The sequence below is a fragment of the Rattus norvegicus genome, chromosome 1 (genome assembly GCF_036323735.1).
Source record: "Rattus norvegicus strain BN/NHsdMcwi chromosome 1, GRCr8, whole genome shotgun sequence".
Lineage (NCBI taxonomy): Eukaryota > Metazoa > Chordata > Mammalia > Rodentia > Muridae > Rattus > Rattus norvegicus.
In genome coordinates, this window is record NC_086019.1 from 208291441 (window position 1) to 208315599 (window position 24159).

General features: G+C 52.1%; 1 protein-coding gene across 6 annotated transcripts in view; it reads right to left on the reverse strand.

Annotated features, from left to right (window-relative positions):
- The window catches only part of Osbpl5 (oxysterol binding protein-like 5), a 70646-nt gene continuing 46487 nt past the window's right edge, over positions 1-24159 (reverse strand). For 4 of the 6 annotated variants that reach the window (XM_063268111.1, NM_001015024.2, XM_006230828.5 and 1 more), the window contains exons 4-22: positions 19664-19744; positions 19434-19535; positions 18884-19087; positions 18068-18152; positions 15668-15839; positions 15208-15400; positions 13862-14046; positions 13401-13482; positions 12028-12126; positions 11550-11646; positions 10198-10296; positions 6764-6861; positions 6288-6377; positions 6057-6193; positions 5457-5642; positions 5035-5161; positions 4126-4252; positions 3006-3108; positions 1-1176 (exon numbers count right to left, since the gene is read on the reverse strand). In XM_063268111.1, coding sequence (XP_063124181.1) covers positions 1038-1176; positions 3006-3108; positions 4126-4252; positions 5035-5161; positions 5457-5642; positions 6057-6193; positions 6288-6377; positions 6764-6861; positions 10198-10296; positions 11550-11646; positions 12028-12126; positions 13401-13482; positions 13862-14046; positions 15208-15400; positions 15668-15839; positions 18068-18152; positions 18884-19087; positions 19434-19535; positions 19664-19744 — 2406 coding nt within the window. In that variant the 3' untranslated portion in view covers positions 1-1037. The other 2 variants (XM_039083625.2, XM_006230829.5) reach the window with 2 other exon arrangements.

Consider the following 24159-nt stretch of genomic DNA (forward strand, 5'->3'; position numbering starts at 1 on the left):
TACATGTATTTCCATTTATTTCAAGGCATGGAGCAGACATACCCCCAGGCTGAGGAAGGAGAGAGACAAATGGATACAAAACTCAGAAATGAAGGATCAGATACAGTGGAGATGGCACCAACTAGGTATTAAGGCTCTGAATGTGAGTATGCATAGGTGCCCACATACACACACACACACACACACACACACACACACACACACACACACACGTATACACAGAGCATCATCCACATAGGGTCAGGGTCTGGATGCAGAGGCTGCTCACTGCACAGAGCTGCCTCAAATATTGCAATTTATATGTAGTCAGAATGTCAACAGGATGGGAAGACTGTATTGGTCAGGGAAAGTGGCAAGCTCGAGCCTTCCTGGCCTTTGGGGTCAGCTCCTGGGCACTTCTGTTGCTTACAAGCTCACACTGCAGTTAGCCAGGGCACTCCTCTGGCTATAGGGCCAATGTGGGTGAAGTAACTACCTGAACGGGCTTCTGTGGAAACAGCTTAACAACAGGATAAAAGTCCCAGTGTCCTGTCCATGCTTGTGTGAGCACAAGGTGGGCAGACTCTCCAGAAGTCAACATTACCACTCAAAGAGCCCTGGGGAATTCTGGGGTCTTCCTTCCTGCTGCTCCTGGAAACCTCACTCTCTCCTCTGCTGTGGCAAGTGGCTGTCCAAAGCCTGCACAGGCCCTCCTGACCCCCAGATATGATGCCATATGGCCAGTGGGGGCTGGCTTGGGAGTGGCAACTCGAGATTACCAGGGGCACGCTGCAGGGCAGAAACCACATTTGGCTTTAGCATTAAGGCCGGTGCTAGGTGGAGGACTCTGTAGGAGAGGCCAGTGCTTCCTGGAGGGTCCTACAGCAGGAGTCACAGCACCCTCATAGCCCCAGGCCCCACCTGTCATCCTCTTGTATGAGGACCCTTCTGTCCCAGTGGCCCTGCCTGTGGGCCCCACTGTCTCTGCAGGCCGGTGTAAAGTGCTGGGTGCCTAGGAGGGAGTTCTTCAGGCATCACCTTGCTGATTCCAAGGGCTCTTATTTGAGGATATAGTTAATGAATAGCTGACATGTCAGGAAGATGCAAAGCAGGAACCAGGAGCGGGGATTCTGCAGGAGGCCGGGGGCCGGCGCCTGCCCAGCACGCACTGTGGATCTCAACATGGCTGAAAGGTGCCTGAAACAAAGGGGCTGTGTCAACACCAGCATGACCACCCTCCCAGCTAATAGGATCGTCTGGTACAAGATGGCGTGTCTGCCAGCTGGGACATGGCTACAAGTGTGGGTGAGAGCTGTTTAGGGAGAGGGGTCCCAGGGCTGTTCTTCCTGGATGTCCATTGTGAGACAGGAGGATCTGGGCTTGGAGACTAAGCTTTTAGCATCCTTCCTGCCAGTCCTGGAGTGGTGGTGAATGGTGTGTACTTCCTCAAACCTGTGTTGAAATCCTGGCCACTGGACTATTTGGAGATAAGATCTCTGAAGAGGTGACTCATTAGGGTGGGCCCTTAATTTAGACTGGGATTCTAAGAAGAGGGTTAAAATCAAGACAAAGGCACACAGGAAATGACTTTGTCTGCAAGCCAAGGACAGGGCACTGGGAAGAACCAGGCCTGAAACTTTCACCTTAGACTTGCAGCTTCCAGAATGTGATACGCTTAGTGTCTTGTTGGCATCCTCAGCTGTGTGTCGACCAGGGACATAGGAACAAGCCCATCAAGCCTGGACTCTGATGTCTGTTCTCTCTGTTTCCTGGGTGCAGAAGTCCTTTTTTTGGGGAGTGGGGAGGTACCAGGTTTCTTTTTCTTTGTCCCCACAGCTTGGGAAAGGAGCAGTTTGAAAGACTGTATTGTTGAGACACTAGCTAGAGGAGTCAACCTGGATTGACTTAAGGATTCCTAGAAACCTGGGCTAGCATCTCCAGGGAGCTCCCTCCTCAGCAGGCACAGCCCACTTCACACTTCCTTAGCCCCGGGTCAGCCTTCTGAGTCTGAGGCTCCCCACTGTGGCATTAGAAGAACTCCAGAGACCCTAGAATCCCCTTTCTCATTAGCTGATTGATATATATTTATGTGACCGCAGTAGGGAAAGCAAACGGGGCCAGCAGTGTTGAGACTCAAGGCTTCACTGATGGCCATCTGCAAGCAAACCACGAGACAAGTACAGTCCACAGAAAAAGAGATGTCGTGTTTGACTCATCTCTCCACCCCTTGTCTCTGACTGTAAGTCAATTTTCCATACACTCTCCTGTGAATTAATAAGGCTATCTTTAGACCTCTAGGGGACTCTGTGACGTGGGAAAACAGGAAAAACTGGCACTTGGCATGGGGTTGCTGCAAAGTTGGCAGAGTCATCACCCTTCCAGGGGCCAGAACATCATCTCTGGCTTCATACACTGACTCCAGGTTCTCTTGTCATTCCACCTCCTCACTTCAGGCCATTGCAGACAAAGGGCCTCTAGGTAGCAGACTTCCCAACGTCCAAACCTACAGCAGTGGACTTCAGCCAATGCACAGATATTTATATCTCCACCCTCCTGCGTGTCCCAGCTCTGACTCATTCCCTTCCAGTTCCATGTCTCTGTCAGCCGATCCTCTAGGTAAGAACAGCAAGTACCATGCCAGTGATGGGGTGTCTGGAAGATAGGCACAAAGCTTGGTCGCCATTCTGCTCCCTCGATCTCTTGTTGGCTCTGCTAGTGACCCATTTTACAGAGGAGCAAGTGGGTTGGCCTCTGACACCCTCACTTGATACCGTGTGCTGATTGGAAATCCACTGAGGTCACTTAGTGGGGTTTCCAGACACTCCCTTTGCTTTGAGGAGCCTCTATACGGGGTGCTGGTGAGCTACAGGGAGCTTGAGGTGTCCGGGAGGGCTGCTATCTGCTTTCACACACCTGGGAGGTTTCTCTGGCCCTGAGGAGCTCCTTGCCCACGCTCAACAGCACCTTCACCAGGGCTGTGCTCTCTCTCCTATGCTGGCAGCTCCCTCCACCTCCCGTGTTCTTACCGATGCAGCTCTTGCTGAGCTTCCTGAATGGACAGCACTGCCTCTTGTAGCATCCTTAGCCGGTGTACCTCTCGCCTGCACCGAGGACACGGGCTCTCATTACCTAAATGTCCAGGATGGAGATAGCAGGGAGAAACACACCAGGGTAAGCTGAGATGTCCCGTTTGACCTAGCTCCTGATTTACCAACCTCAGGAGCCAGACATTGACACAAGAGAGACAGGGAGGAGTTGGGGATTTAGCTCAGTGGTAGAGCGCTTGCCTAGGAAGCGCAAGGCCCTGGGTTCAGTCCCCAGCTCCGGAAAAAAAAGAACCAAAAAAGAGAGAGAGAGAGAGAGAGAGAGAGAGAGAGAGAGAGAGAGAGAGAGAGAGAGAGAGAGAGAGACGGGGAAAGGTTAGGAGGGGATGTAGGCTCAGCTAGATGATGATCCACTGCAGATGTGGGGACAATGTTGGGAGACATAGACTTCTCAGTAAGGGCAAAGGAGAAAAGAATCTCACTGGGGCAGAGGTAGAGGCAGTACCAGGGGCTGGACAATGGACAGTGCCCAACCAATCTCTCCAGTATCCTTGCAGCTCAGGAAGATCCTAGCCTTAGACCACTTCCTCCCCATCCCATTTCTGAGAGTAGGTTTCAAGTATGTGAGGCTGGCCTTGAACTTAATGTAGCAGGAGATGACCTTAGCTCTTGATCTCTCATGTGACCTCTAGAGTGTTGGATTATAGCTGTGTACTGCCATGCTGGGTTTATGCTACGCTGGGACTGAAGCCAGGCCTTCATATGTGCTAGACAGGCATTCTACCACTGAGCAACATGCCTAGTAGTCTCTTTTCTCCTTCTAAGTCCTGGCTACAGCCCTCATCGGTCCTGACTGCCTCCTCTGGGAAGGAAGATCTCTGAGGGAGAGGGCAGGGTAGGATGAGCACAGATCTACTATGAGAATGCCTGCCCCTATGTACTCATCTCTGAAAGGCGCTTCCTGGCCCTTCCTATCCTGCAGAGGGGCTGCAGGTAGGGACCAGCTCTCTCCTTCTGCCTTCCCTGGTAGTCAAGGTCCAAGGTGTTCACTAGACAGGGCCAGGACTTACCTAGTGTGTATAAAACTTGAGGAGCCACTTACCAGGAACAAAGTCCTCATCAGAGAGGTCTGGGCAGGACTCAGGTGTGGAGCCGCTGCTCTCAGTGACCTGGCTATGGCCAGAGGGCTGGTCACTGGCTTTGCGGAGCCGCCGGTCAGAGCTAGGCCTCTGTAAAGAGATGATGTTATTATATGTAGTGTCTTCTCCCACGGGCCCTTTGGGGACATGGTGTCCCGTTAATGTCAGGATGCACTAGAGTAGGGCAGTGTGCAGAGAACGGAGTTGAGACTTCGCAGTTGGACACAGATGGTTTGAACCTCCACCTGGCCTGAACTGCAGCCATTCCATCTCGGGGGCCTTGGTTTCCTAACGGGAACATAAAACCGTTTGACTTCCTCTGGAGGAATGAGGGCCAGCCAGCTCTGCCACCATGTTGGCACATGGCCAGTGCTAGCACACCTGGAACCCAGAGCATGCAGCTAGGCCTACCTGGTAGAGCAATTCATAATCTCATCTTATGTAAGGGCATCTCCCTCTCTCTGTTTCCTGGGACTCTCTTAACCCTTTGACATCCCTCCTGCTTTTCCCAGGCTCTGTGCAGGTATGGATGCTGGCTTTTCCTCCTCTTCCCTGGGCTAGTTTGAGCCTGGGTTTCTTTAGCTGTAGAATGGGACAAAGTGACTTCAGGAGGCTGGCACAGAGTCTTGAACTGTGAGGCCCAGGATGCCCATGAACCAAGTATTTTGCATCTCAGATCCCCCCAGTGAAAAGGAAAAAGGAACAATGAGGAGCCTGGCGACAGTGAAGTCCCACTGCCAGGTAGGGTTTGAGCTATCACAGAGATGGGCACTGAGGGAGGAGGGCCAGGTGGAGGGTATGAGGCTCTCAAGGGCAGCCACACCTACAGTTGAGATCAAGCCTGGGCTGGAGCCTTGGTGAGGGGTACTGACCTTGTGCCTGGACTCTGGACTTCCCAGGAAGGCTGTCTGTCCAGACATAGTCTCCCTCTGTAGAGTGTGAAGAATCCCATCTTGCTCATATTGGGCAATGTCCTTTAGCGGGTCCCAAGGGCTGTAGCTGGAGAGTCCAGATGGCGTCCATCAGTAGAGGTGATGACCCTTATGGGAGAGGGTTCTGTCCTAGCCTAGACCTCAGCTTCTCATGGTGACCCAGGGGATGACCACTATTCAGGGGTTACAAGGAAGGCTTCAGGGGGTCTATCTGACCATCCCTCCTTATACCTCATCCCTAAGGTACTACTGAAGGCAGGTAGGGAAAGGAGATTAGAGATTTCAAATCGAGACATGCACACTGGACTCAGTCTGCAGGCTCCTACCCCACCACACAGGCCCCAGGCCATTGTGCTACTCACTCCTCATATTGGTAGCGCCATTCCTGAGTGAGTGGGTCCAGGGTGAACAACTGTGGCTTCCATGGAGTGAGGCTCTGCTGGTGCTCACGGGCACGCTGCCGCTGCGCCTCTTCCAGCACAGACTTCTCCTGGGTGGCTTTGTGCTGGTCACCCTCATGGATGGCCCTGGTGACATGCTGCCAGAGCCTGCAGGTCAGAGGACCAATGAGCTCAGAGTAGGGCAGCTCCATTCCTCGGCAGCTCAGAATCAATCACCCCCTACATCGGAAGGGAGCTTAGAGTGTCCCCTGCTTGGTTGCCTTCAGCGACAAGGGGCTGGCTATCTTGCAGGAAGCCTGTGTCTCCCCGCTTTTGATTCTACAGTATGAGCTGTATTTTCCCTAAGCTGGGCTCCTGCCTGCCACCTGCAGGGATCTTCTTGTTGGCAGCAATGATGGGGCCCTCTCCCACCAGCTGTCCCCAGCAGGATAGGTGATTTAGCATGAGGGGTCTATTCTGGGGCTGCTCTTGCCAAAAGACATCCTAGAATGTGCTACCAGCATTGTGACCCTGACAACCCTCCATCTGGCTATCCCTGTCTGTGGTCAGCAGAGGCCTTACCTCTCAGACTCCAGTTCACTCTGCTCTTCCAACAGCACCGTGTGCCGCTTCAGCCGCTGCCTGCGGACCTCCTCACTAGGAGTCCAGAAGAGCTTGGTGCCTCCACTGGCCTCTTCCTTGATAAATACATCTCTGTCCTGCCCCAGATGGCATAGCAGCATCAGAGCTGCTGGCCTGGTTGGTGATCACCCTAGGGCCTATCCAGGCTTGCCCTAAGGGCTGACATCTTACCCAGTGTCCAGTGAGGCGGGCCAGGACTTCCTCCCCTGATGTGATCTTCCCAGAAATCTGGTTGATGCTGGTGCTGCTCCCAAAGAAAGGCTGCAGGAACAGATAGGTTCCCCATGAGTGGGGAGGAGGGGAGGGCCCTACCCAGAGGCACATCCTCAGGGGTACAGAGTGGTCATTCTCATGACTATGGCTCAGACGAGGCTAAGACCAGAGAAAGATGCCCTCACTCCAGTGCCGTGATCTGGACTCAAATCTATAGAGTCTGACACCCTTAGGATAGAACAATGGGACTTAGGCCTGCAGGCTGTTCTGTGTGGCCTGTGGGCAACTCCATTCTCTCTCTGGGCCCTGTCTGTCCTATGGGGATGCAAAGCATCCTACTCCACTTGTACTTGTCCGGGGCTCTTTGCCTGATGCGGCCGGAGGGGATCCCCACCTGAGCTCACACACTCTGTCCCACCGGCTGCATACATTACCTTGAGTTTGAAGTCCAGTTCAGCTTGGAGATTGTTCTTCTCACACTGTATGGTCACTTTACCTCCCAGCTCCATGGTCATGGTGCCGTACAGGAGCCCTGAAATGCAACTGGTGTTGGGATTCAACCCCGAAAGTCTGTGTCACCGGGCAGGCAAGGAAAGGGTTTGTTAAGAAGGAGACCCTGCCTGTTCCTCAGTACTGTGTCCCAGGAAGGGGCCTCTGCTCTGGTTTGGAGATGCCACACCCTTTGCTGGGTCAGTTTCTTCAGGAGCCCCGATCCCGGGGTCTGACTAATCATATCTGTGGCTGGATTCTGCACCAACCCTGGAACTAGGTTGCATCTGCTCCCTACTGCACCTCAGGATTGTGCAGCGTGCATCTGAAAACCCTTTTCCCTCAGTTCTCCTGTGGTCCTATGGAAAACATAATCTAATATTGAAAATAACCATAATTGTGGTTTGAATGGGAACAGTCCCCGTAGGTTCATATATTTGGATACTTATTCATTATGCTACCTGACAGGGATTGGGAGGTGTGGCCCTGTTGGAATAGGTGCAACTTTGTTGCAAGAAGTGTGTCACTAGGGGTGGGCTTTGGGGTTTCAAATGTCCAAGCCAGGCCACAGGTCACTCTTTCTGCCTGAAGATTAGTTCCAGATGTAGAACTCTCAGCTATTTCTCCCACACCGTATCTGCCTGCATGCCACCATGCTTCCTGCTATGATGACAATGGACTAAACCTCTGAACTGGAGAGCTGGCTGCCCTTCCAGAGGACTGGAGATAGAGTCTCAGGACCTATGTGGCGGCCCACGGCCATCTAAATTCAGTTCTAGGGGAATCTGATGATCTGATGCCCCCTTCTGACCTCTGTAGGTACTGCAAGCATCTGACATTTATACAAAACACAGACAGAAATAAAAGAGACAGCCAGGTGGTGGTCGAGGCACACACCTTTAATCCCAGCACTTGGGGGGCAGAGAATGGGGGATCTCTATGAGTTTGAGGCCAGCGTGGTCTACAGAGTTAGTTTCAAGACTGACTCAGAAAACAAACAAAGAAAAAGGATTACAAGATGGTAAAGAAGAGGAGCGGGAAGAAGACAAATGGGGAGAGGGCTTAAGAGATCAGACGGAGGAAGAGGCAGACCTGAGGATCGGAGACCTTGGCAGGTCTTGGTCCTGACAGCTAACAGTTTGTCCCCAGAGGTTTCCACACCACAGGGACTCTTGTAAAACATCTCCTGTCATAAGAGATTGCTGCAGAAGGCCTTCCATGGCCAAGGAAGCATTAAGGACCAACAGCATGGCTCTGGGGGTTCAATGGACACCTCCTGTGTGGTCCCAAACATTCTGCTTCGTGGGGCTGGCAGACTCCCAGCAAAATTACATCGTATCTAGGGCCACAAGCAGTCATTGTTGGCTCCTGGGTTTTGTCTACCCTTTAGATCTCTGTTTCCTTCTGTGGCAAGACTACGATACTCACATTGTTCTCTAGACCTTAGACCCCAGAACCATCCACTGAACTACAACAACACAATTTTTTTGGTTTTGTTTCTTTTCTTTCTTTCTTTCTTTCTTTTTTTTCTTTTCTTCGGAGCTGGGGAACGAACGCAGGCCTTGTGCTTGCTAGGCAAGCGCTCTACCACAGAGCTAAATCCCCAACCCCTCGCTGAACAAGTTTTACTGAGCCTCTCTAAGGCACTGCTGTTGGCCGTGGAGATGTATGTAACTCATGCACAGGGTACGAGGCTCCCAGACAGGGAAGATAAAACAGCCACACTTAAAACCATGGTGGGGATAGTTCTTCAAATCCTACCAGAGTAGCTGTCTCACAGCGAGCTGATGCTTAGCTGCTGCGAGTGCCAGAACCGCAGCAAAACACATGGGCGGAGTCCCGGTAAGATCAGGGAAGCAGCACACACAGCCGAGTGCCTTTCTGGAGCCTGGCATTTCTGTGCTGCTTTCTCTGAGTGCACATCACCCCGCTGCTTTAATTCACTTGTCTCTCTCAGGCCAGGTCCTCATCAGCTCTGCCATAGACTTAGAGACACTCAGCACAGGAACTTGGCAGGTAGGGTGTGGAGACAGAGGCATAAGCCAATCACTGCTCCCCAGATCAAACTGCACTTGTCCAGGTCATACTTTGGGTTGTCAGAGCTATGTATGCCCAGTCAAAGATGAGTATTTTATTACTTACTTACTTACTTACTTACTTACTTACTTACTTAATCTTTTAAGATGTGGTCTCATTATGTGGCTCTGGTCTTGAACTCACAGAGACCTGCGGCCTCTGCTTCCCAAGTGCAGGGATTAAAAGGTATGGGACATTCTATCAGACTCTCTGTGTTTCTTTGATTCTTTGTTTCAAGTTCTGGGGCTTGAACACCAGCCTCAGCACGCTCAGTCGGTGTAGTAGCTCAGCCTTAGCTTCAGCCCACACCAGAGGGATTTCTGGGGTGGGAAAGCTCTTCCCTTTGACATGACAGTGGTAACTCTATGTCTCCGGACCTGGAGGTGGGTAGGAGTCCACTGGTATTATAGTTCTGCGTGTCTGGTTTGGGGTGTGTGTGTGTGTGTGTGTGTGTGTGTGGTGCTGGGATTGTACCCAGTGCTTCTTCTTTTTTTTTTTTTTTTTTTTTTTTTTTGGTCTTTTTTTCGGAGCTGGGGACCGAACCCAGGGCCTTGTGCTTCCTAGGCAAGCGCTCTACCACTGAGCTAAATCCCCAGCCCCCGTACCCAGTGCTTCTTACATACTAGGCAAGTGCTCTACCACTGATCCACTGCCCCAGCTCCTTTCCTATCTTTTAATTTCAAGACATTGTCATACTTAGTTATCCATCTGGCTTTGAACTCACTCTGCTGCTCAGGCAGGCCCTGAAGTTTGCCTCCACCTCCTCAATAGCTGGGATTGATCACTAGTACAAGAGGAGCCAGATGCAAAATCAAAGAGGAGAAACTAGCAAGCCACCTAGAGTTACACACTCAGCTCTGAAAAGTCACCCATGAGGTGGGGACATCTTCGAATAAGCAGACAGTGTTTAGCATCTGCTGGGGTTGGCCTTAATTGTCAGCTCCACCTGACTTTGGAATCACCTAGGAGACACACCTTGGAGTGTACCTATGTGAGTGCTTCCATGGAGGTTTAACTGAGGAAGGAAGACCCACCCTGGATATGGGTGGCATTCCCTGACATCCTTGGCTGAATACAAAGGAGAAATGAGCCAAGCCCCAGCATTCAACTCTCTGCTTCCGGACTGTGGATTCAGTACAACCAATGGAGTCACCTACCCGTCCCATGGCGATCCAAAATAAACTCATTTCTTCCTTCTTTAGTTTTTTCCAACACATTACAGTAACCAGAAAAGTAACTAATACCATGACCGAGGGCCATCCTGGGCTATTGGTGGGGCACGGGGAATGGCACAGTTGCTCACCTCGGCAGTGGGCATAGGGCATGGTGAGGGTGTACTCCTCCTTGCGGTTCAAAAAGGTGAGCTTAGCCTTGCCATCCAGAAGCGCTGACAGAGAGTTCCCTGCAAAGAAGGTCAGGGACCCGATTAGGACACAGACTCTTAGCATCAGGCCTCTGCAGGACCCCAAAGTCTGAATGTCCTTACAACATATCCCAGAGTTCCCAGCATCTTCAGCTGGGGCACTGAGGGAGAGACACACAACATCTGGGCCTTGGGTATCATAAAACTGTCTAGTTTGCACCCGTTATGCATCCTGAGAAGTCATCTGACTTGTTAGTGGTCTATCTCACTCCACCATGAAATTTCAGGGAAGACACTATGAACCTTTTAGAGCCAGCTTGAGACCAGAGCATAGGTGATAAAGGTGAATGGAACCTGGGTGCAGATGCCACATGCTACCTTTTGCTGCTGCCAGGCATACAGAGGCCCTCAGCACACACCTGCACACTAGTGATGAGGGCAAATAGGGTCTGCTGGGGAAGTGTCAGTGAGGTTCCTGGGCACTGCCAATCCCAGACTCAGAGCAGCACAGGGCAGAGCGTGGCTTCTTTGGCCTGCTTGGGACACTCAAGTGCTTACTACCAGCCAGGTGTGGCTACCAAAACACTTGATGGAGCCCATGCAATGGGACACTGCACTTTGATTTCACTTCTATATATCTACCTTCTGTCTGTCTGTCTGTCTGTCTGTCTGTCTCTTCTCTACCTTCCACTTCCATTTACCCACCTTCCCTCTATCTGCCTATTACCTATCTGTCTACTTTCTGTCCATCTACCTATTATCTATCTATTATCTACCTACCTATTACCTATCTGTTTTCTACCCACCAACTTATTACCTAACTTTCTGTTTGTCTATTATCTACCTACCTACCTACCCACCTTCTATCTACCGACTTTCTGACTTTTTAATCTATCACTCTATCCAGCTACCTACCTACCTTCTGTCTGTCTATCTGTCATACATCCACCATCATCCATTTTCGGTACTAGGGATGGAACACCGGCTGTGCGGGCTAGGCGTGCATTCCCACTGATCTGCAGTCCAACCTGCCTTTAATCAGTACAAATAGCCACTCATGGCTCATGGCTACGGAGCTGGGCAGCTCTGTCGGAGCAAGCCCTCCCCCCACCCCAAGCTTCTTCTTTGTTTCCTGGCTCCCCTACTGGTGTCTGCTTTCAACAGAGTTAGGGCCACCCACATGGTCCCACCAGCGGGATTCTGGGGTTCACTGCTTATGGGGTGAAGTCCTCTCCTCACTTCCACAGGCCCAGGCTCCTCCATCCCGTCCCCATCCCCTGGAGCCTCCTCACCGTAGAACTTCGACTTGGCTGTGATGCTGCCGCTCATGCAGAAGCCATCTTTCCTGTTGCTGACGTAGAAGGCAGACACTGGAGGATGGTGAGACACCTATGTAAGAGAGACAGGTCTAGAGATGGCTCCAGAAATTATTATACCATAAAGGATATCTGGGTCCCATGGGCAAGTGGAAGGTAAGGGACACATTCCTATAAGTACCAGGGCAGGGCCTGGATCCCGGTGTCTGGGAACCTGTTCAAGTTTCTGAGTCATCTAAGGGAGCCCAGCACAGGGAAGTCAGGCTGCCCACCCTCTTTCAGGTGATCCTGTCACACCATCATGCCTGCCCTTCTGGGAGAATCCCCATGGATGGTGACCAGGTGCGAAGCCTGTCCTGTGGCAGGGTACAGGCCATGGACAACCCCACTCTCAGTCCCACAAGCCCCCGCCCCCCGCCCACTGCACATACTGAGCTGGGCAGTGGAGTCTTGCCTGTTCTGCTATGTAGAAGGTGTGACTGTTGGTCTGAGGGTGCAGCCAGCAGCAGCGAAAAGTCTCCCCCAGAATGGGATTATAGGGTTTCTTGATGCCCTGTGGGGATCACAAAGACATGCTGGAGGAGCCAAGAGGAGAGAGACGCTTCTGGGGGGGGGGCCTGGTGGGGTTGTTCCTGCCTCTAGAAGAGGTTTTGGCACCCTTATTCTGCTTAGGGGAGACTATGTTTTGCTGGTGGCTTACAGTTGTGTGTGGGGGAGGGGGCTGCCTTAGGAATCCCTATCTTCTATTCATCTCGGAGGGGCCTCAAGACCACAGCTAGATCTGACTGTCTCTGACTCGGGCACAGACCATACATAGCTGGGTGAAAGCTTGGGAGGTGGCAGGCTTCCAGGAGACCTTGGTCTAGCCTAGTTTACTGTATGACTCTAGGTTGGTTTCTTCTCTCTGGGCTCACCTGTCTACAACGAGACGCAGGTCTGGAATCAAACTCACTGTAACCTTTCTTGCCTCTACCTCCTATGTGCTAGCATTATATGTGTGAATCCCTCTGTGTGTGTGTGTGTGTGTGTGTGTGTGTGTGTGTGTGGAGGCTGGCAGTCAACCTTGAATACTGTTCCATCTTGTCTTTGAGGTAGGGACTCTCACTAGCCTAGAAGTTGCTAAGCAGGCTAGGCTGGCTGACCAGGGAGTCCTGGGAATCCTCCTGTCTCTGCTTCCTCTGCATTAGGATCATGGATCCCAAGCACACACTGCCACACCCAGCCCCTGTGAGTCTCAGTAAGGAAATCCGGGTCTTCACACTTGCATGGCAAGCACTTTGCTACTGACTCAGCTCTTCCCGACTCCCCCATCCCCTTTTAAGATGGGGTCTCACTTATGTAGCCCAGGCTAGCCTCGAACCTCAGGAAATCTTCCTGTCTGTGCTTCCCTGGTGCTGGGATTACAGGCGTGCACCCCCCATGCCTGGCCAGAATCTTGGTTGCCAGGTTTATGGACTATGGAAGCCCAGTTCCACCTGGCCCTGCAGGCCTCTCCATAACCAGGGGCAGCTCTGTTACCAGCAAGGTTCTCAAGAGGGGTTTCTCGACAAATCCCATAGCTTTGTAGTTAGGGTCAAGTGCTCCTTTCCTGACACCGTTGTGGTGCTTAGGCTGTTTCCTCAAACACCGAGCAAGGGTCGAGCTAATGAGGACCAGTATTGGGCTCTGAGCTTGAGAAGTCCAGAGGACTGCCCTCCACCTCTCTGGATCTGGGGCCATGGTGGGGATAGCTGGTTTTCTCCCATGCCATGGAGGAGCTGGTCCCACTCATAGTGGGCTGACAAACCCTTTGGCTGAGACCCTGCCCTTTCCACAGGCCCTTCTCACCTTGGGCTTTTTGTAGAAGCCAGACAGGTACCACCGTAGCACAAGCTTGATGCGGCAGTAGGGGTCATCCTCTGCTGCTGCCCTGTGATGGGGTAGAGAGCTCTGGCTCAGGCTGGGGTCCCTGGCTACCCTCCTCAACACCCACCCCTTTCTCCAACCATCCCAACCTCCATCTACTTGGCTAAAAGAGGCAGCCTCATCCCAGCTGACCTGGGCACCCTGCTCCATCCTCCCAGGTAGGCCAGAAGTCGGCAAGTGGGTTTACCACATAGCTAGAACAGTGCTGAGGCCAACTCCACACCAGCCCAGAGGGGACTCTGCACGCTCCGGGCTGTTTGGTGCCCTCACCTCTAGGAAGAACCCTAGATGCTCACACCTTTATTTCCCTCTTCCTGGCTCCATCCCATCCCCTGCCTCTGTGGTCCACAGGGGTGTGGGGCCCCCTCCTATTGGAGGTGCACCTGGAGAGCAGGTCTCCATGGTAGTAGTAATCAGAGAGCTTGCTGAGGAAGGACCGAGGCTCCAACACGAAGGTCGGCAGCACCACACGTGACAGGTCCATGCCCGGCCGCAGCTGTCGCAGCAGCACCCACATCAGGCTCTTGTTCTCCTCTGACACTGTCTCCACCTGGGACGTCTCGTCCAGCTGTGGCAGAGGGACATGACCAGGCCCCATGAGCTGGGCTGTGAAGTCTCTGCTCTGAGCTGCCTAAGAGAGCTGAGGGACAGGGATCCAGAACAGCTCATCTGACCCTTGCCCACTGGATACCATTGGTTGCATGTCCACTCTGTGTGAACGGGTGTCACCGCCCACCCTGGGCGGTGAGCATGCTCCTTGGTAGAATGGGTGCCAGCACCCACCCACACTGGGCTTAGGGGTGAGCAGGTTCTTCAGCAGGTCTGGGAACAAGCCAGCTTTTCTACTCTGGTATCCTTGTCTCCCTCTCACATGTACAACTGCCATAGTACCATTCACCGCATGGCACATCCACAAGACCCTCACCAGAGGCTAAATCCACAGGGTTGCCTGATCTTGTATGTCTGGCCTCCAAAAACCCCAGTTAATAACCCCCTTTTGTCTAGAATTTCCAGCCTCAGGAATCCGGTTTCCCAGTCCTCTGTGTTTGTAGGTGTGCTAGACAACTTTCTGCTACTGTAAGAAAATACCTGGGGCAGTCAAGTTTAAAAATGGAAAGGTTTGGGCTAATCTCAGCACTATGGAGGCTGATGAAGGAGGTGGTATATATGGCCAGCCTCAGCTGCAGAGTGAGTTTTAGGCCAATCAGGGCTACACAAGATTGTTGGGCCTCAGTGCTTTGGGCCTCATCATGGAGGCAGTAAATCATGGAGGAAATACTTGGCAGTTCAAGTGCTCATGGTCAGGACACAAAAGAGAAAAATGTCTGCCTATCAGAGGCCACAGCCCCAGTGACCTAACATTCTCCTGCTAGGCCCCACCTCCCCAAGGTTTTATCACCTCCCAGCTGTGACAAGCTGGCAACTGGACGGTCAACATTCACTATGCAGATGACAGTACAGGTGCCTGACCGGGGTGAGGGGATCCCAGGGGCTGGGTCATGCTAGGTGTATGTAGGTCCCCAGAGTGTCTAGGGGCCAGGCTGGGATCTTTCCTAAGCTGCCTGACTACTCTGGCCACAGGCCATCCCAGCCCAGAGAGGCTGTCTATTTGGGGCTGGACCTCACATCACCCCTGCATCTCATGTTAGGTGGGCAGGGGAGGGTTGAGCGGGTGTCACTCAGAGCCCTGCCGTGTCCCGTTTCCACTTTGAGTTGACAGGGCTCTCACCTCTCCCAGCTCCTCCTGGACCTGCTCTACATACGTGGTTCCCCTCCGTGGCCCACCAGGGCTGTCCAGCAGGTCACTCCCACTCTCATTGGTCTTGCGGCTGTGATCCTGGGTCTCAGCATCTGAGTCGTCAGCATTCTCTCTCTCTGACTTGTCTGAGAACGCGTCATTCTCCAAGGCTGACCCATTTAACCTGAAGGGCGGAAATGCCCGTGGGCCCCCAATTCCAGGCAACACCCAGAACCTCAAACACCCACCTGGGTACCCAGCCTCTTTCACTGCAGGGACATCACACACTGCCTTATACCGAGTGACCTGTATTTGTACTACTGTTCCTGTTTCGTCAGTAAGGATGCAAAGACTGGTACCCACAGGAGAGAACAAGTCTGTCACCCCAGCTGACCCATCTCCTGCTGCTTAGGGAACACCACGCAGATCACCTCTCACCCAGCTCACTCACGGGAACAGGTCTTGGTCTGGGATGGTGGCCGAGGTGGGCAGTCCGTAGAGGGAAGAGGGAGAGGCATCAGGTGAAGACCCCTGCTCCCCATCTCGGCCCTGCTTGCATGTGCTCAGTCGAAGCAGGCTGGAGCAGCGAAGGGCCAGCTCCAGGGCATCTAGCCAGCAGCGGCCTAAGGGACACAGAGGGAGTCTAGTGAATGGCTTCCCTTCTACTTCCCCACCAAGGAACCTTAATCTGCCTGTTGTCTGAAATAAGCCTTCCGAAACTAATCTCCAGACTGTCTTTTAGGCATGAAACTTCTAGTCCCACGCCTCACTCCACCTCACTGGGGTCTAGATAAAGATCTGCCTCCCTCACAGACCCCAGCCTTGCTTGTAGCCATCCTAGCAGGAATGAATATATACTAAAGAGACAGTTGTGCCCTCCCTTCAGCCATTAGATTATTGAAACAGCAGACCCTAAGGCACTGAGATTTTCTCAGGAGTCTCACACTGAGGAAGAGAAAGGCTGAAGTCTGGTGTCAGACAGAGGGCAGTTTGTCTCCCAGAGACCTCGCACAGGTCTGAGAACTTGTCAGACCACCTTGCAGGAGAGACTGGAGCTGAGACAGGGATGGTCAGCGACGGGCAGGACCACACCCCGATCAGGACTCTCAGCTCTGCACTCCTCCTGCCCTCTGTTGAAGCCTAAATTTCACATCAGGACCCCGAAGATAGACTTGGGGGTCTTGGGTGAATATATCTTGGAGTTGCCAGGCCTCTGGCTGAATCAACAGCTCTGGGAACATGTGCACACATGAATCCTGTGTTGACTTGAGAGCAGAGGCTGGGCAGGGGTCTTACAGGCTAGTGAGGAGTCACTGACCAGGTAACTTCAAGTGGTAACAAAAGACAGGACTGAGGGGTGGCAGGGGTGAGGCAGGGTCTCTGTTTTGGCCCCGAGGTCCTGCTTTCTTCATCACAGTGTGTGTGCACCTGGGTGTAGAACTTGGGTTAGACCGGTATCATACCACTGTTCTCAGGGGTGAGGCGGGGTAATGGGAGGGGCTGTTAAGAGATATGGGGAGAGGGACCCATGCAGGTGACACCAATGTCTCAGTGTGATTACTAACAGCAGCGCTTCCTCCCACACCTCAGAGTCGTCTATAAATGATATCATGCATGCCCAAGGGACTCATGAGTGAAGGTCCCAGCTCAAGACAAGATGGAGTTCTTGATTCCTAAGCTTGCATGCTGGGTGGCCCTGGGAACTGTGGGCTTCTTTCCCTAACTTAAAGCTACAGAGCCTTTTGTTTGAGACCTCAGAGGCTCAAGGGGACACCTGGTACTCTGGAGCTGCCCTTCTTGCTGAGGGATATCTGAGATCCTGCTGGGCTTGGCTTGGTTTGAGCACAGTGCTACCACCAGTGACGCTGGGCATTTGTAGGGACAAGGAGGGGGTCATGGGAAGTTACACAACCCAGGATGAGAGCTGGTTGTAGAATTGGACTTAGGACCCAAATGCACATTTTGTGGCTGCCACAAAAGACTTGACGTCCTGAACGTTGCACAGCCTTTGAGAGCCATTCGAAAGCCTCTGCCTCTGCTTGCAGGAAGCAAGCATCCTGAGATACATGAGATTGCAGATAACGTTCTTTTTGACTGTGGCCCCTGACAATCAGGGCTTCAGTTCAGACTTGTCATCTGGTGGCTGGCTTACTGGTCACAGACCCCCAAGGTGTGCAGGCTCTGTGAGGGCATAGGTTGCCTGTTTACCCCAGAGCCCAGCAGGTTCAATGACAGAGTGAACAAGAGTTAAAAAAAACCAAAAACCAAAAACAAACAAACAAACAAAAAACCCCAAAACAAAACAAACAAACAACAACAACAAAAACCTGGGAGGGAGCGCAGATATAACTTTTGACCACCAGGAGGCATTATAGCACCAGCAGTTAAGCCATCTGCTGGATTCCAAGCCTGGATAACTGGGCCCTAGATCTCAGGGCCTTCAACCTCCAGCAGGGGGTGCAGCCCTGAGGCTTTGTTAAGGAGCCACAGCCTGGCTAGAAGCTGTCACTTGAAGGACTTCTGATAATGGGGCTACTGCTTGGAATCTGTTACCTAGTTCAGAGAATCTGGGACTCGGGGAAGCCCACATTAATATCTGTAACCTATTTTTGACAGAATACCTCTAGGCTGCCTGTGACTTAATTTACCCATCAAATTCACAACTGTCACTTGATTACTTCCATGTAGCCCTAGGGTTCCCACAGCACTGGGCTGACAAGTACAGCTAGTTCCTTTTAATCTGTGGGAAATCTGAGGCTTAGCTGTGAGAGGGGTATCACTGTAAGGTAGGCTCAGTCTATGTCTGACTTTAGGACCCCGGGGAAGCAGAAACAGGGCAGGTGGCACTCACCGTCTGATTCAGAAGCTGCCCTGAAGATCAGGTAGCTGCTCGGGAGAGGCTGTGTGATGGAGCCCACAGTCTCGCCCTTGGGGCCCTGGAGGAACAGAGACAGGGTCAGGCACTGGGGACAGGAGGGCTATGAGGAAAGGGGTAGCTCACTCCTCATCACCAGCAGCCAGGCATTGTGATTTATACCTGCATTCTCAGCAACTGAAAGGGCTGCCACAAGTTTAGATTAGTCTGAGCCTCAGAATGGGCTATGAGTCAGGATGAGCCATAGAGTAAGATAAACCCTGTCTCAAAACCAAACCAAACCAAACCAAACCAAATCAAACCAAAACAACAACAACCCAAACTGCGCAAGGCACTACATTCCTTTATTCCCAGGCTCAGGAGGCAGAGGCAGGTAGATCTCTATGAGTTTGAGGCTAGCCTGGTCTATGGACTATGTACATTTTAAGCCTGCCAAAGCTATATAGTGAGACCTTTTTTCACCCCATCCCCAAATCCAAAACAACCCTAAACTCTGTCATTTCTCTGAAACCCATGTATAACCAAGTTTTCACTGGGGACCCATCCCCATTCCGATCAGCTCTTCCTGAGCGATCCTGGTGATGACAGATGAGGTCTGAGCCTGGGACAGTCCCTCCTTCCCCTCCAGACATGTATACCCCACTCTGCTTCATCCCTACTTCCTGAAGCCTGTCAGAGGACAGCCAATCCTCCAGGGATCCCATGCTAGGGCTCCCATTTTGGAATTGTGGTCTCAGGAGAGCTCTTCAGTGTCCCTGAATCCCCACCAGGATGCCCTGTGACTCAACTCACCTTCACAGCCCACACAGACTGGTCCAGCGGGTGGAAGAGTTTGAAGCAGAAGCCATCCTTCTTGGAGGGGCGCTCGATAAGCTCACAACAGTGCAGCAGCACCGTGCCCACCCACTGGCCCACCTTGGGTGTCTTGTAGATGAGCAGCACCCCAGGCTTCAGCACACACCACAGCTTCGTCCAGCTCTTCAGGGTCCCCCGGATCTGCAGAGGAATTCACAGTCAGGGTCACCCAGGGAAGCTGCTCCCTGGGCCATCTATGCTGCCCAGTGGTTGACGATCAGAGGCAGGGACTGGGGTGATGGATTCCTGAAGGCCCCAAGAACTAGGAAGAGGATCCCGGAGTTCTGAGGGTAGTGTGGTCCTCACGGCACCTTAATTTTGGACTACGGCCTGCAGATCTCTGAGGAACGAGCTCCGCTTTGGGGTCATTTGTTACAGTAGTCAGGGGCCACTTAGACAACTTCACAGTGGCAAACACTTAGACTTGTCTCCCAAGCATCATGAATGCCCCAGTCAATAGGAGTCTCTGGGAGTGGCGGCAGCCTACCTTCAGACTGTCAGCCATGATGACCACGCTGGGGTCAGTCAGGGCACTGAAAAGCTGCTTTGTGGCCCGCTTCTTCTCCTGCCGGTAATTCTCCTTCTGTGCCTGCAACCAGAGCAGATGTGGGTCGTGAAGTGCATGGGCTGCCCCAGCTCTCCCACCCTGGCAGGGCACAGAAGGGGGACATAGGGGGTGTGGGTGTCCCCTCTCTCCTCGCCCTAGGCCAGGCCCACCTTGAGCGTGTCCTTCTTGGAGACCCTGGTCGTTGGAGAGGTACATTCCTTGTCAGATCCATTGCATAGCCTGTACTCGGCCTGCAAGAGAGAGAGAGCATGGTGCTGGGGTTATCAGGGTACAATTGGAGCTGCCAGGACAAGGGCAGCAGAAGGCAGGGGTCCCAGAATGGCCCAAAACGAGGCAGTGACCTAACACCAGCATTCATCTCTGCCTCCTGATTGTGGGGGCAATAAGAACGACAGCCTCATCGCCGGCAGCCATGCCTTCCCCACCCCGACCGTGATGGACTGTACTCCTGAACTATGAGCCAAAATAAGTTCTTCTTCCCTTAAGGAACCTTTATTAGCATTTTATCTCAGCAATGAGAAAAGTAATAGGGTGGGGTTTGTAAACCAGAGTTTTGGTGGCAGCTAGGACATGATGGTGTCAAGCTCCTGGGCTATATGAGCCGTATCTCCTACAATGCCCAGGATGGCCACTCCTCTCATCATCAGGGGCTCATCTCTGGGCAAGGGCAACAAGGAGACTGTGGTAAGGATGCTCACTGGCTCTGGGGAGGTATGTTTTGAGGGTCACTGTATAGGCCTTGCTTGAAGCTACAGCTAGGAGCCAAGCATCTGTACCTGGGCCCACAGCTCACTTCCTGGACCCAGAATGGTAATCTACAAATTATGGAGCTGGGAGAAGCCACAACCCCACAGATGGAGAAACTGAGGGCCGGGGTGCAGAGCCAGAACTGTTTGGGGATGGCAAACTGTGCCCTGAACCCCACGTGCCACCTGTTGATGTACGTGGTCCTGGCAGGCGATGTTTGAACTCACTGAGAAGCTGGCCCTGGGAATAAGGCTGCACACGACCCCCATTTCAGACCATGTGTTTGCCTCAGTGTCCCCCAAGGCCTCTGGTCTACAGATGGCCGCCCCTCCCCGACTCTGTGACGGGGAGGGAAGACAGGAGTCCTAAAGAATTCAAGTGCTGTGCTCTTGAGAACAGCTGGAAGGTGACCATTTCTCATGGAGGCAGTTACTGTTGTTCAGTGTAATAAGTGTCTACAGTGGGAACAAGGAGCCAGAACTCAGCTATGGACAGAAGGCACAGTTGGGAACTGCAGTTGACTGCCTCCACATCCCCAGGCGGTCACACTGGCCGTGTGAGCCCGGTGGTCCCTTTGTTCACTCTATCCTGCTACCCCAATCACTCCTGCTGAGCGTCGAAAACTCCTGATTTGATATTTTTCTGCCTGCTGCTTCTGTCTATCGGCTACCTCCATGTGTTCTTGGACTTGAGCTTGCTAAATACTTAATAAATGCCCTCATTTAAAGCCCAAACAATGGCCATCGGCTGACACGGCCCATTCTTCTGCACGGAACAAGCTGATGTGTCTGGAAAAAGAAAATCAAATGACTGTTTTGTGATGTGAAAATTAGAGCTCGAGAGTTAGTCTTAATCGTCAACTTGACAGAACGTAGAAGTGCCTGGGAAGAGTCTCCGTAAGGACTCCATGGATGGGGCTGGCCCATGATTTTCTTAGTTGGCTTAGCTGAGGTGGGAAGGCCCACCCTGAATATGAATGGCACTGTTTCATGGGCCGGGCTCTGGACGGAACAGAAAGAACACAGTAAGCTAAGCTTGAGCCCACGGACTCGTCAGTGGCTCTCTGCCCTTGACCATGGGTAAAGGTGACTAGTGTTTCGGGTTTCTCCTGCCTCATCTTCCCCAAAGTGACGGACTCTGACCTAAGGAAGGAAGGATGATGTACTTGGCTCTGAGGGCTGGCTGGGAGTCTGTAGGTTAAAGACAACTTGCAGGAGTAAGTTTTCTCTTACAGTGCAGATCCCAGGGATCGAACTGAGGTCCTTGGGCATGGTGGCAAGTGCCTTACCTGCTGAGCCGTCTCATTGGCTTATATATGCATATTAAACAGAACAGATCAGCTGGGTGTGGTCTTACACACCTCTAATCCTAGCACTCAGGAAGCAAGAGAGGCTGACCTCTATGAGCTGGAGGCCAGCCTGGTCTGCATAATGAATTCCAGACTAGCCAAGGCTACCCAGTGAGAGCCAGTGTCTGTCTTGAAGACAAACAAACCAATCACAACAGCTCAGGTCACTAGTATTACCCGCCCCACAGCAAGGCTCAAAAGCAATGTTGTAGCCAATAAGAAGACAAACTTGGATTGAGCATGGCAGTCCCTCTTGTTCAGAGGAGCATCCTCTTAGCCACAAAGAACATTCCAGATGGCCAAAGGGAGTGCAGTCTTTGATCTGAGGAGGACGATGATGCCTGTGCCAGGTAGCAGGCCTCTAGGGACAGCCGTGTTGGGACTCTGCAGACCGCTCCCCAGCCTGGCCTCTCCTCTCCACACTTCTCTTTCTCAGTCCCTGAATGGCCTGCCCAGAATGAGGACAGCTCTGACCACAAGGGTGTCAATGTGCAGGGCTTGACTTGCACAGGGCTTAGACAGTTCCAGCTTGCAGACAGTTCTGTGGTGAGCTGTTTGTCCGAGCACCCTTGTGGGGCAGCTAACTCAGTCCCTGCTCAGACTAGCAGCTGGTGTTTCTCAAGAACTATGAAGAGATGGACGAATAACACAATGGTTTAGCTTAAAGCACTATTCTGATTGTGAGCCTATCCTTTAATGACTGAGCCATGTCTCCAGCCCAGCAATACTATTCACAGGAAGATATGGTTCAGTGGTTAAGAGCCCTTTAGAGGACCCTGGTTCGACTGCCAGCATCTGAAATTCTCTCTGGCCTCCTAGGACACCAGGCATGAAACATCCACACATAAAAATAAGTCAATCTAAAAACCAAAAATACCCACTGTTTAGAGTCAAGAGATTGACCTCTGCCATCAGCTTTTCACCAGACTGGGCTGAACCAGCTGTGCTTGTTTTAGGCCAGAGGAAGAAGGAAGGCAGGCCGGGGGCCTGGGGCAGAGCAGCCACTGCATCCTGGGAGGCAAGGCGGAGGCCACTCTGAGGGAGTAGTCGAGTCGGCACAGAGCCTGCTGGGCATTGCAGAAGGGATTCTCCCAGGAGGCCATGCTTGGCATACTGCCTCCACACCAGAGACCCCCAGTCACACTTGTGTCCTCATGTATACAAGGTAAACAGGAACACCTAGGAAATGGGACGGTCCCCCAGAATTGGGGCTTTTGAAATCTTCCTGGGACTCTGCAGCCTACCTATAAAAATGACTTAAAACCTGGAACTGGAGGCTCAGTGGGTAGAGCTCCCACCATACATATATATGCAGGCTAGAGTCTGAATCCCCAGAAAGAAGCCATGTAAAAGCAGGACAGATGTTGTGACCACTTGAAATCCCAACAATTGAGGGATAGAGTCAGGATCCTGGAGCAGGCTGGCTAGCAAGACAAGCCAGAACTGTTATCAGGAGAGACTGTGCCTCAATAAATAAAGTGGAAAGCAACAGAGGACACCTGATATTAGCTTCAGGCCTCCACATACATGCAAACACACACCCCATATACCATATAAATTACACATTCCACACACATATATACATGCAATAAAATAGGACAAACTGTAACAGAAACAGCCTCCAAATGAGAGACTGTTTACAAACAACACATCTGAGAAGGGCTGAGCAGCCGGAATATATAAAGAATGCTTAGGGCTGAGCAGCCGGAATATATAAAGAATGCTTGGGGCTGGAGAGATGGCTCAGCGGGTAAGAGCACCCGACTGCTCTTCCAGAGGTCATGAGTTCAATTCCCAGCAACCACATGGTGGCTCACAACCACCTGTAAAGAGATCTGATGCCCTCTTCTGGTGTATCTGAAGACAGCTACCGTGTACTTATATATAATAAATAAATAAATCTTAAAAAAAAAAAAAAAAAGAATACTTGCAATGCAACAACCCGATCAGGAGATAGGTGGAAGACTCACAGATGCATGTGATGCCATGCTGATCTGAGTCAACACGGAAACCAAGCCATACTGAGATGCCAATCAGAAAGGCTAGAGTCAGAAACAGAATAGAAACCACCAGTGCTGGCTGGGGAGGACTGAGGGAGGGCAACTGTGGCGTGCCGGTGCTCGACAAGTGCATGGGAGTTCCGCAGTTCTTCAAAAGTTAAACACAGAATGTGTTAGAGGTTCATAGTTGCCTTAGCATTTGGCAAGTTCACAGATGACTGTAGCCCAGATACATACGCGCATGGGTACCCACGGCAGCTGTTAATACAGCTGAAGAGTGTGGACTCCACCAGGAAGTGGCCGCAGAGAGGACAGTAGAGTGTAGAAGGAAGAACGGAGCCTAATAGCTTGGAAGGTCTCCCTTAGCCGAGCTTCCTACTCCCCAAATAGTCCTGGCTGGCAGGAATCCCATTTTCAGGTTCACTGGGCTATGCTAAGCACCTAATAAGACAAGAGACACAGCTGACTGAACCTCATGCAAATAGGGCGCAGCCTGAGAGCTGAGGCTTTTCCTCATGTAAGTAAGGGGACCTCAGGTTCAGCCAACACC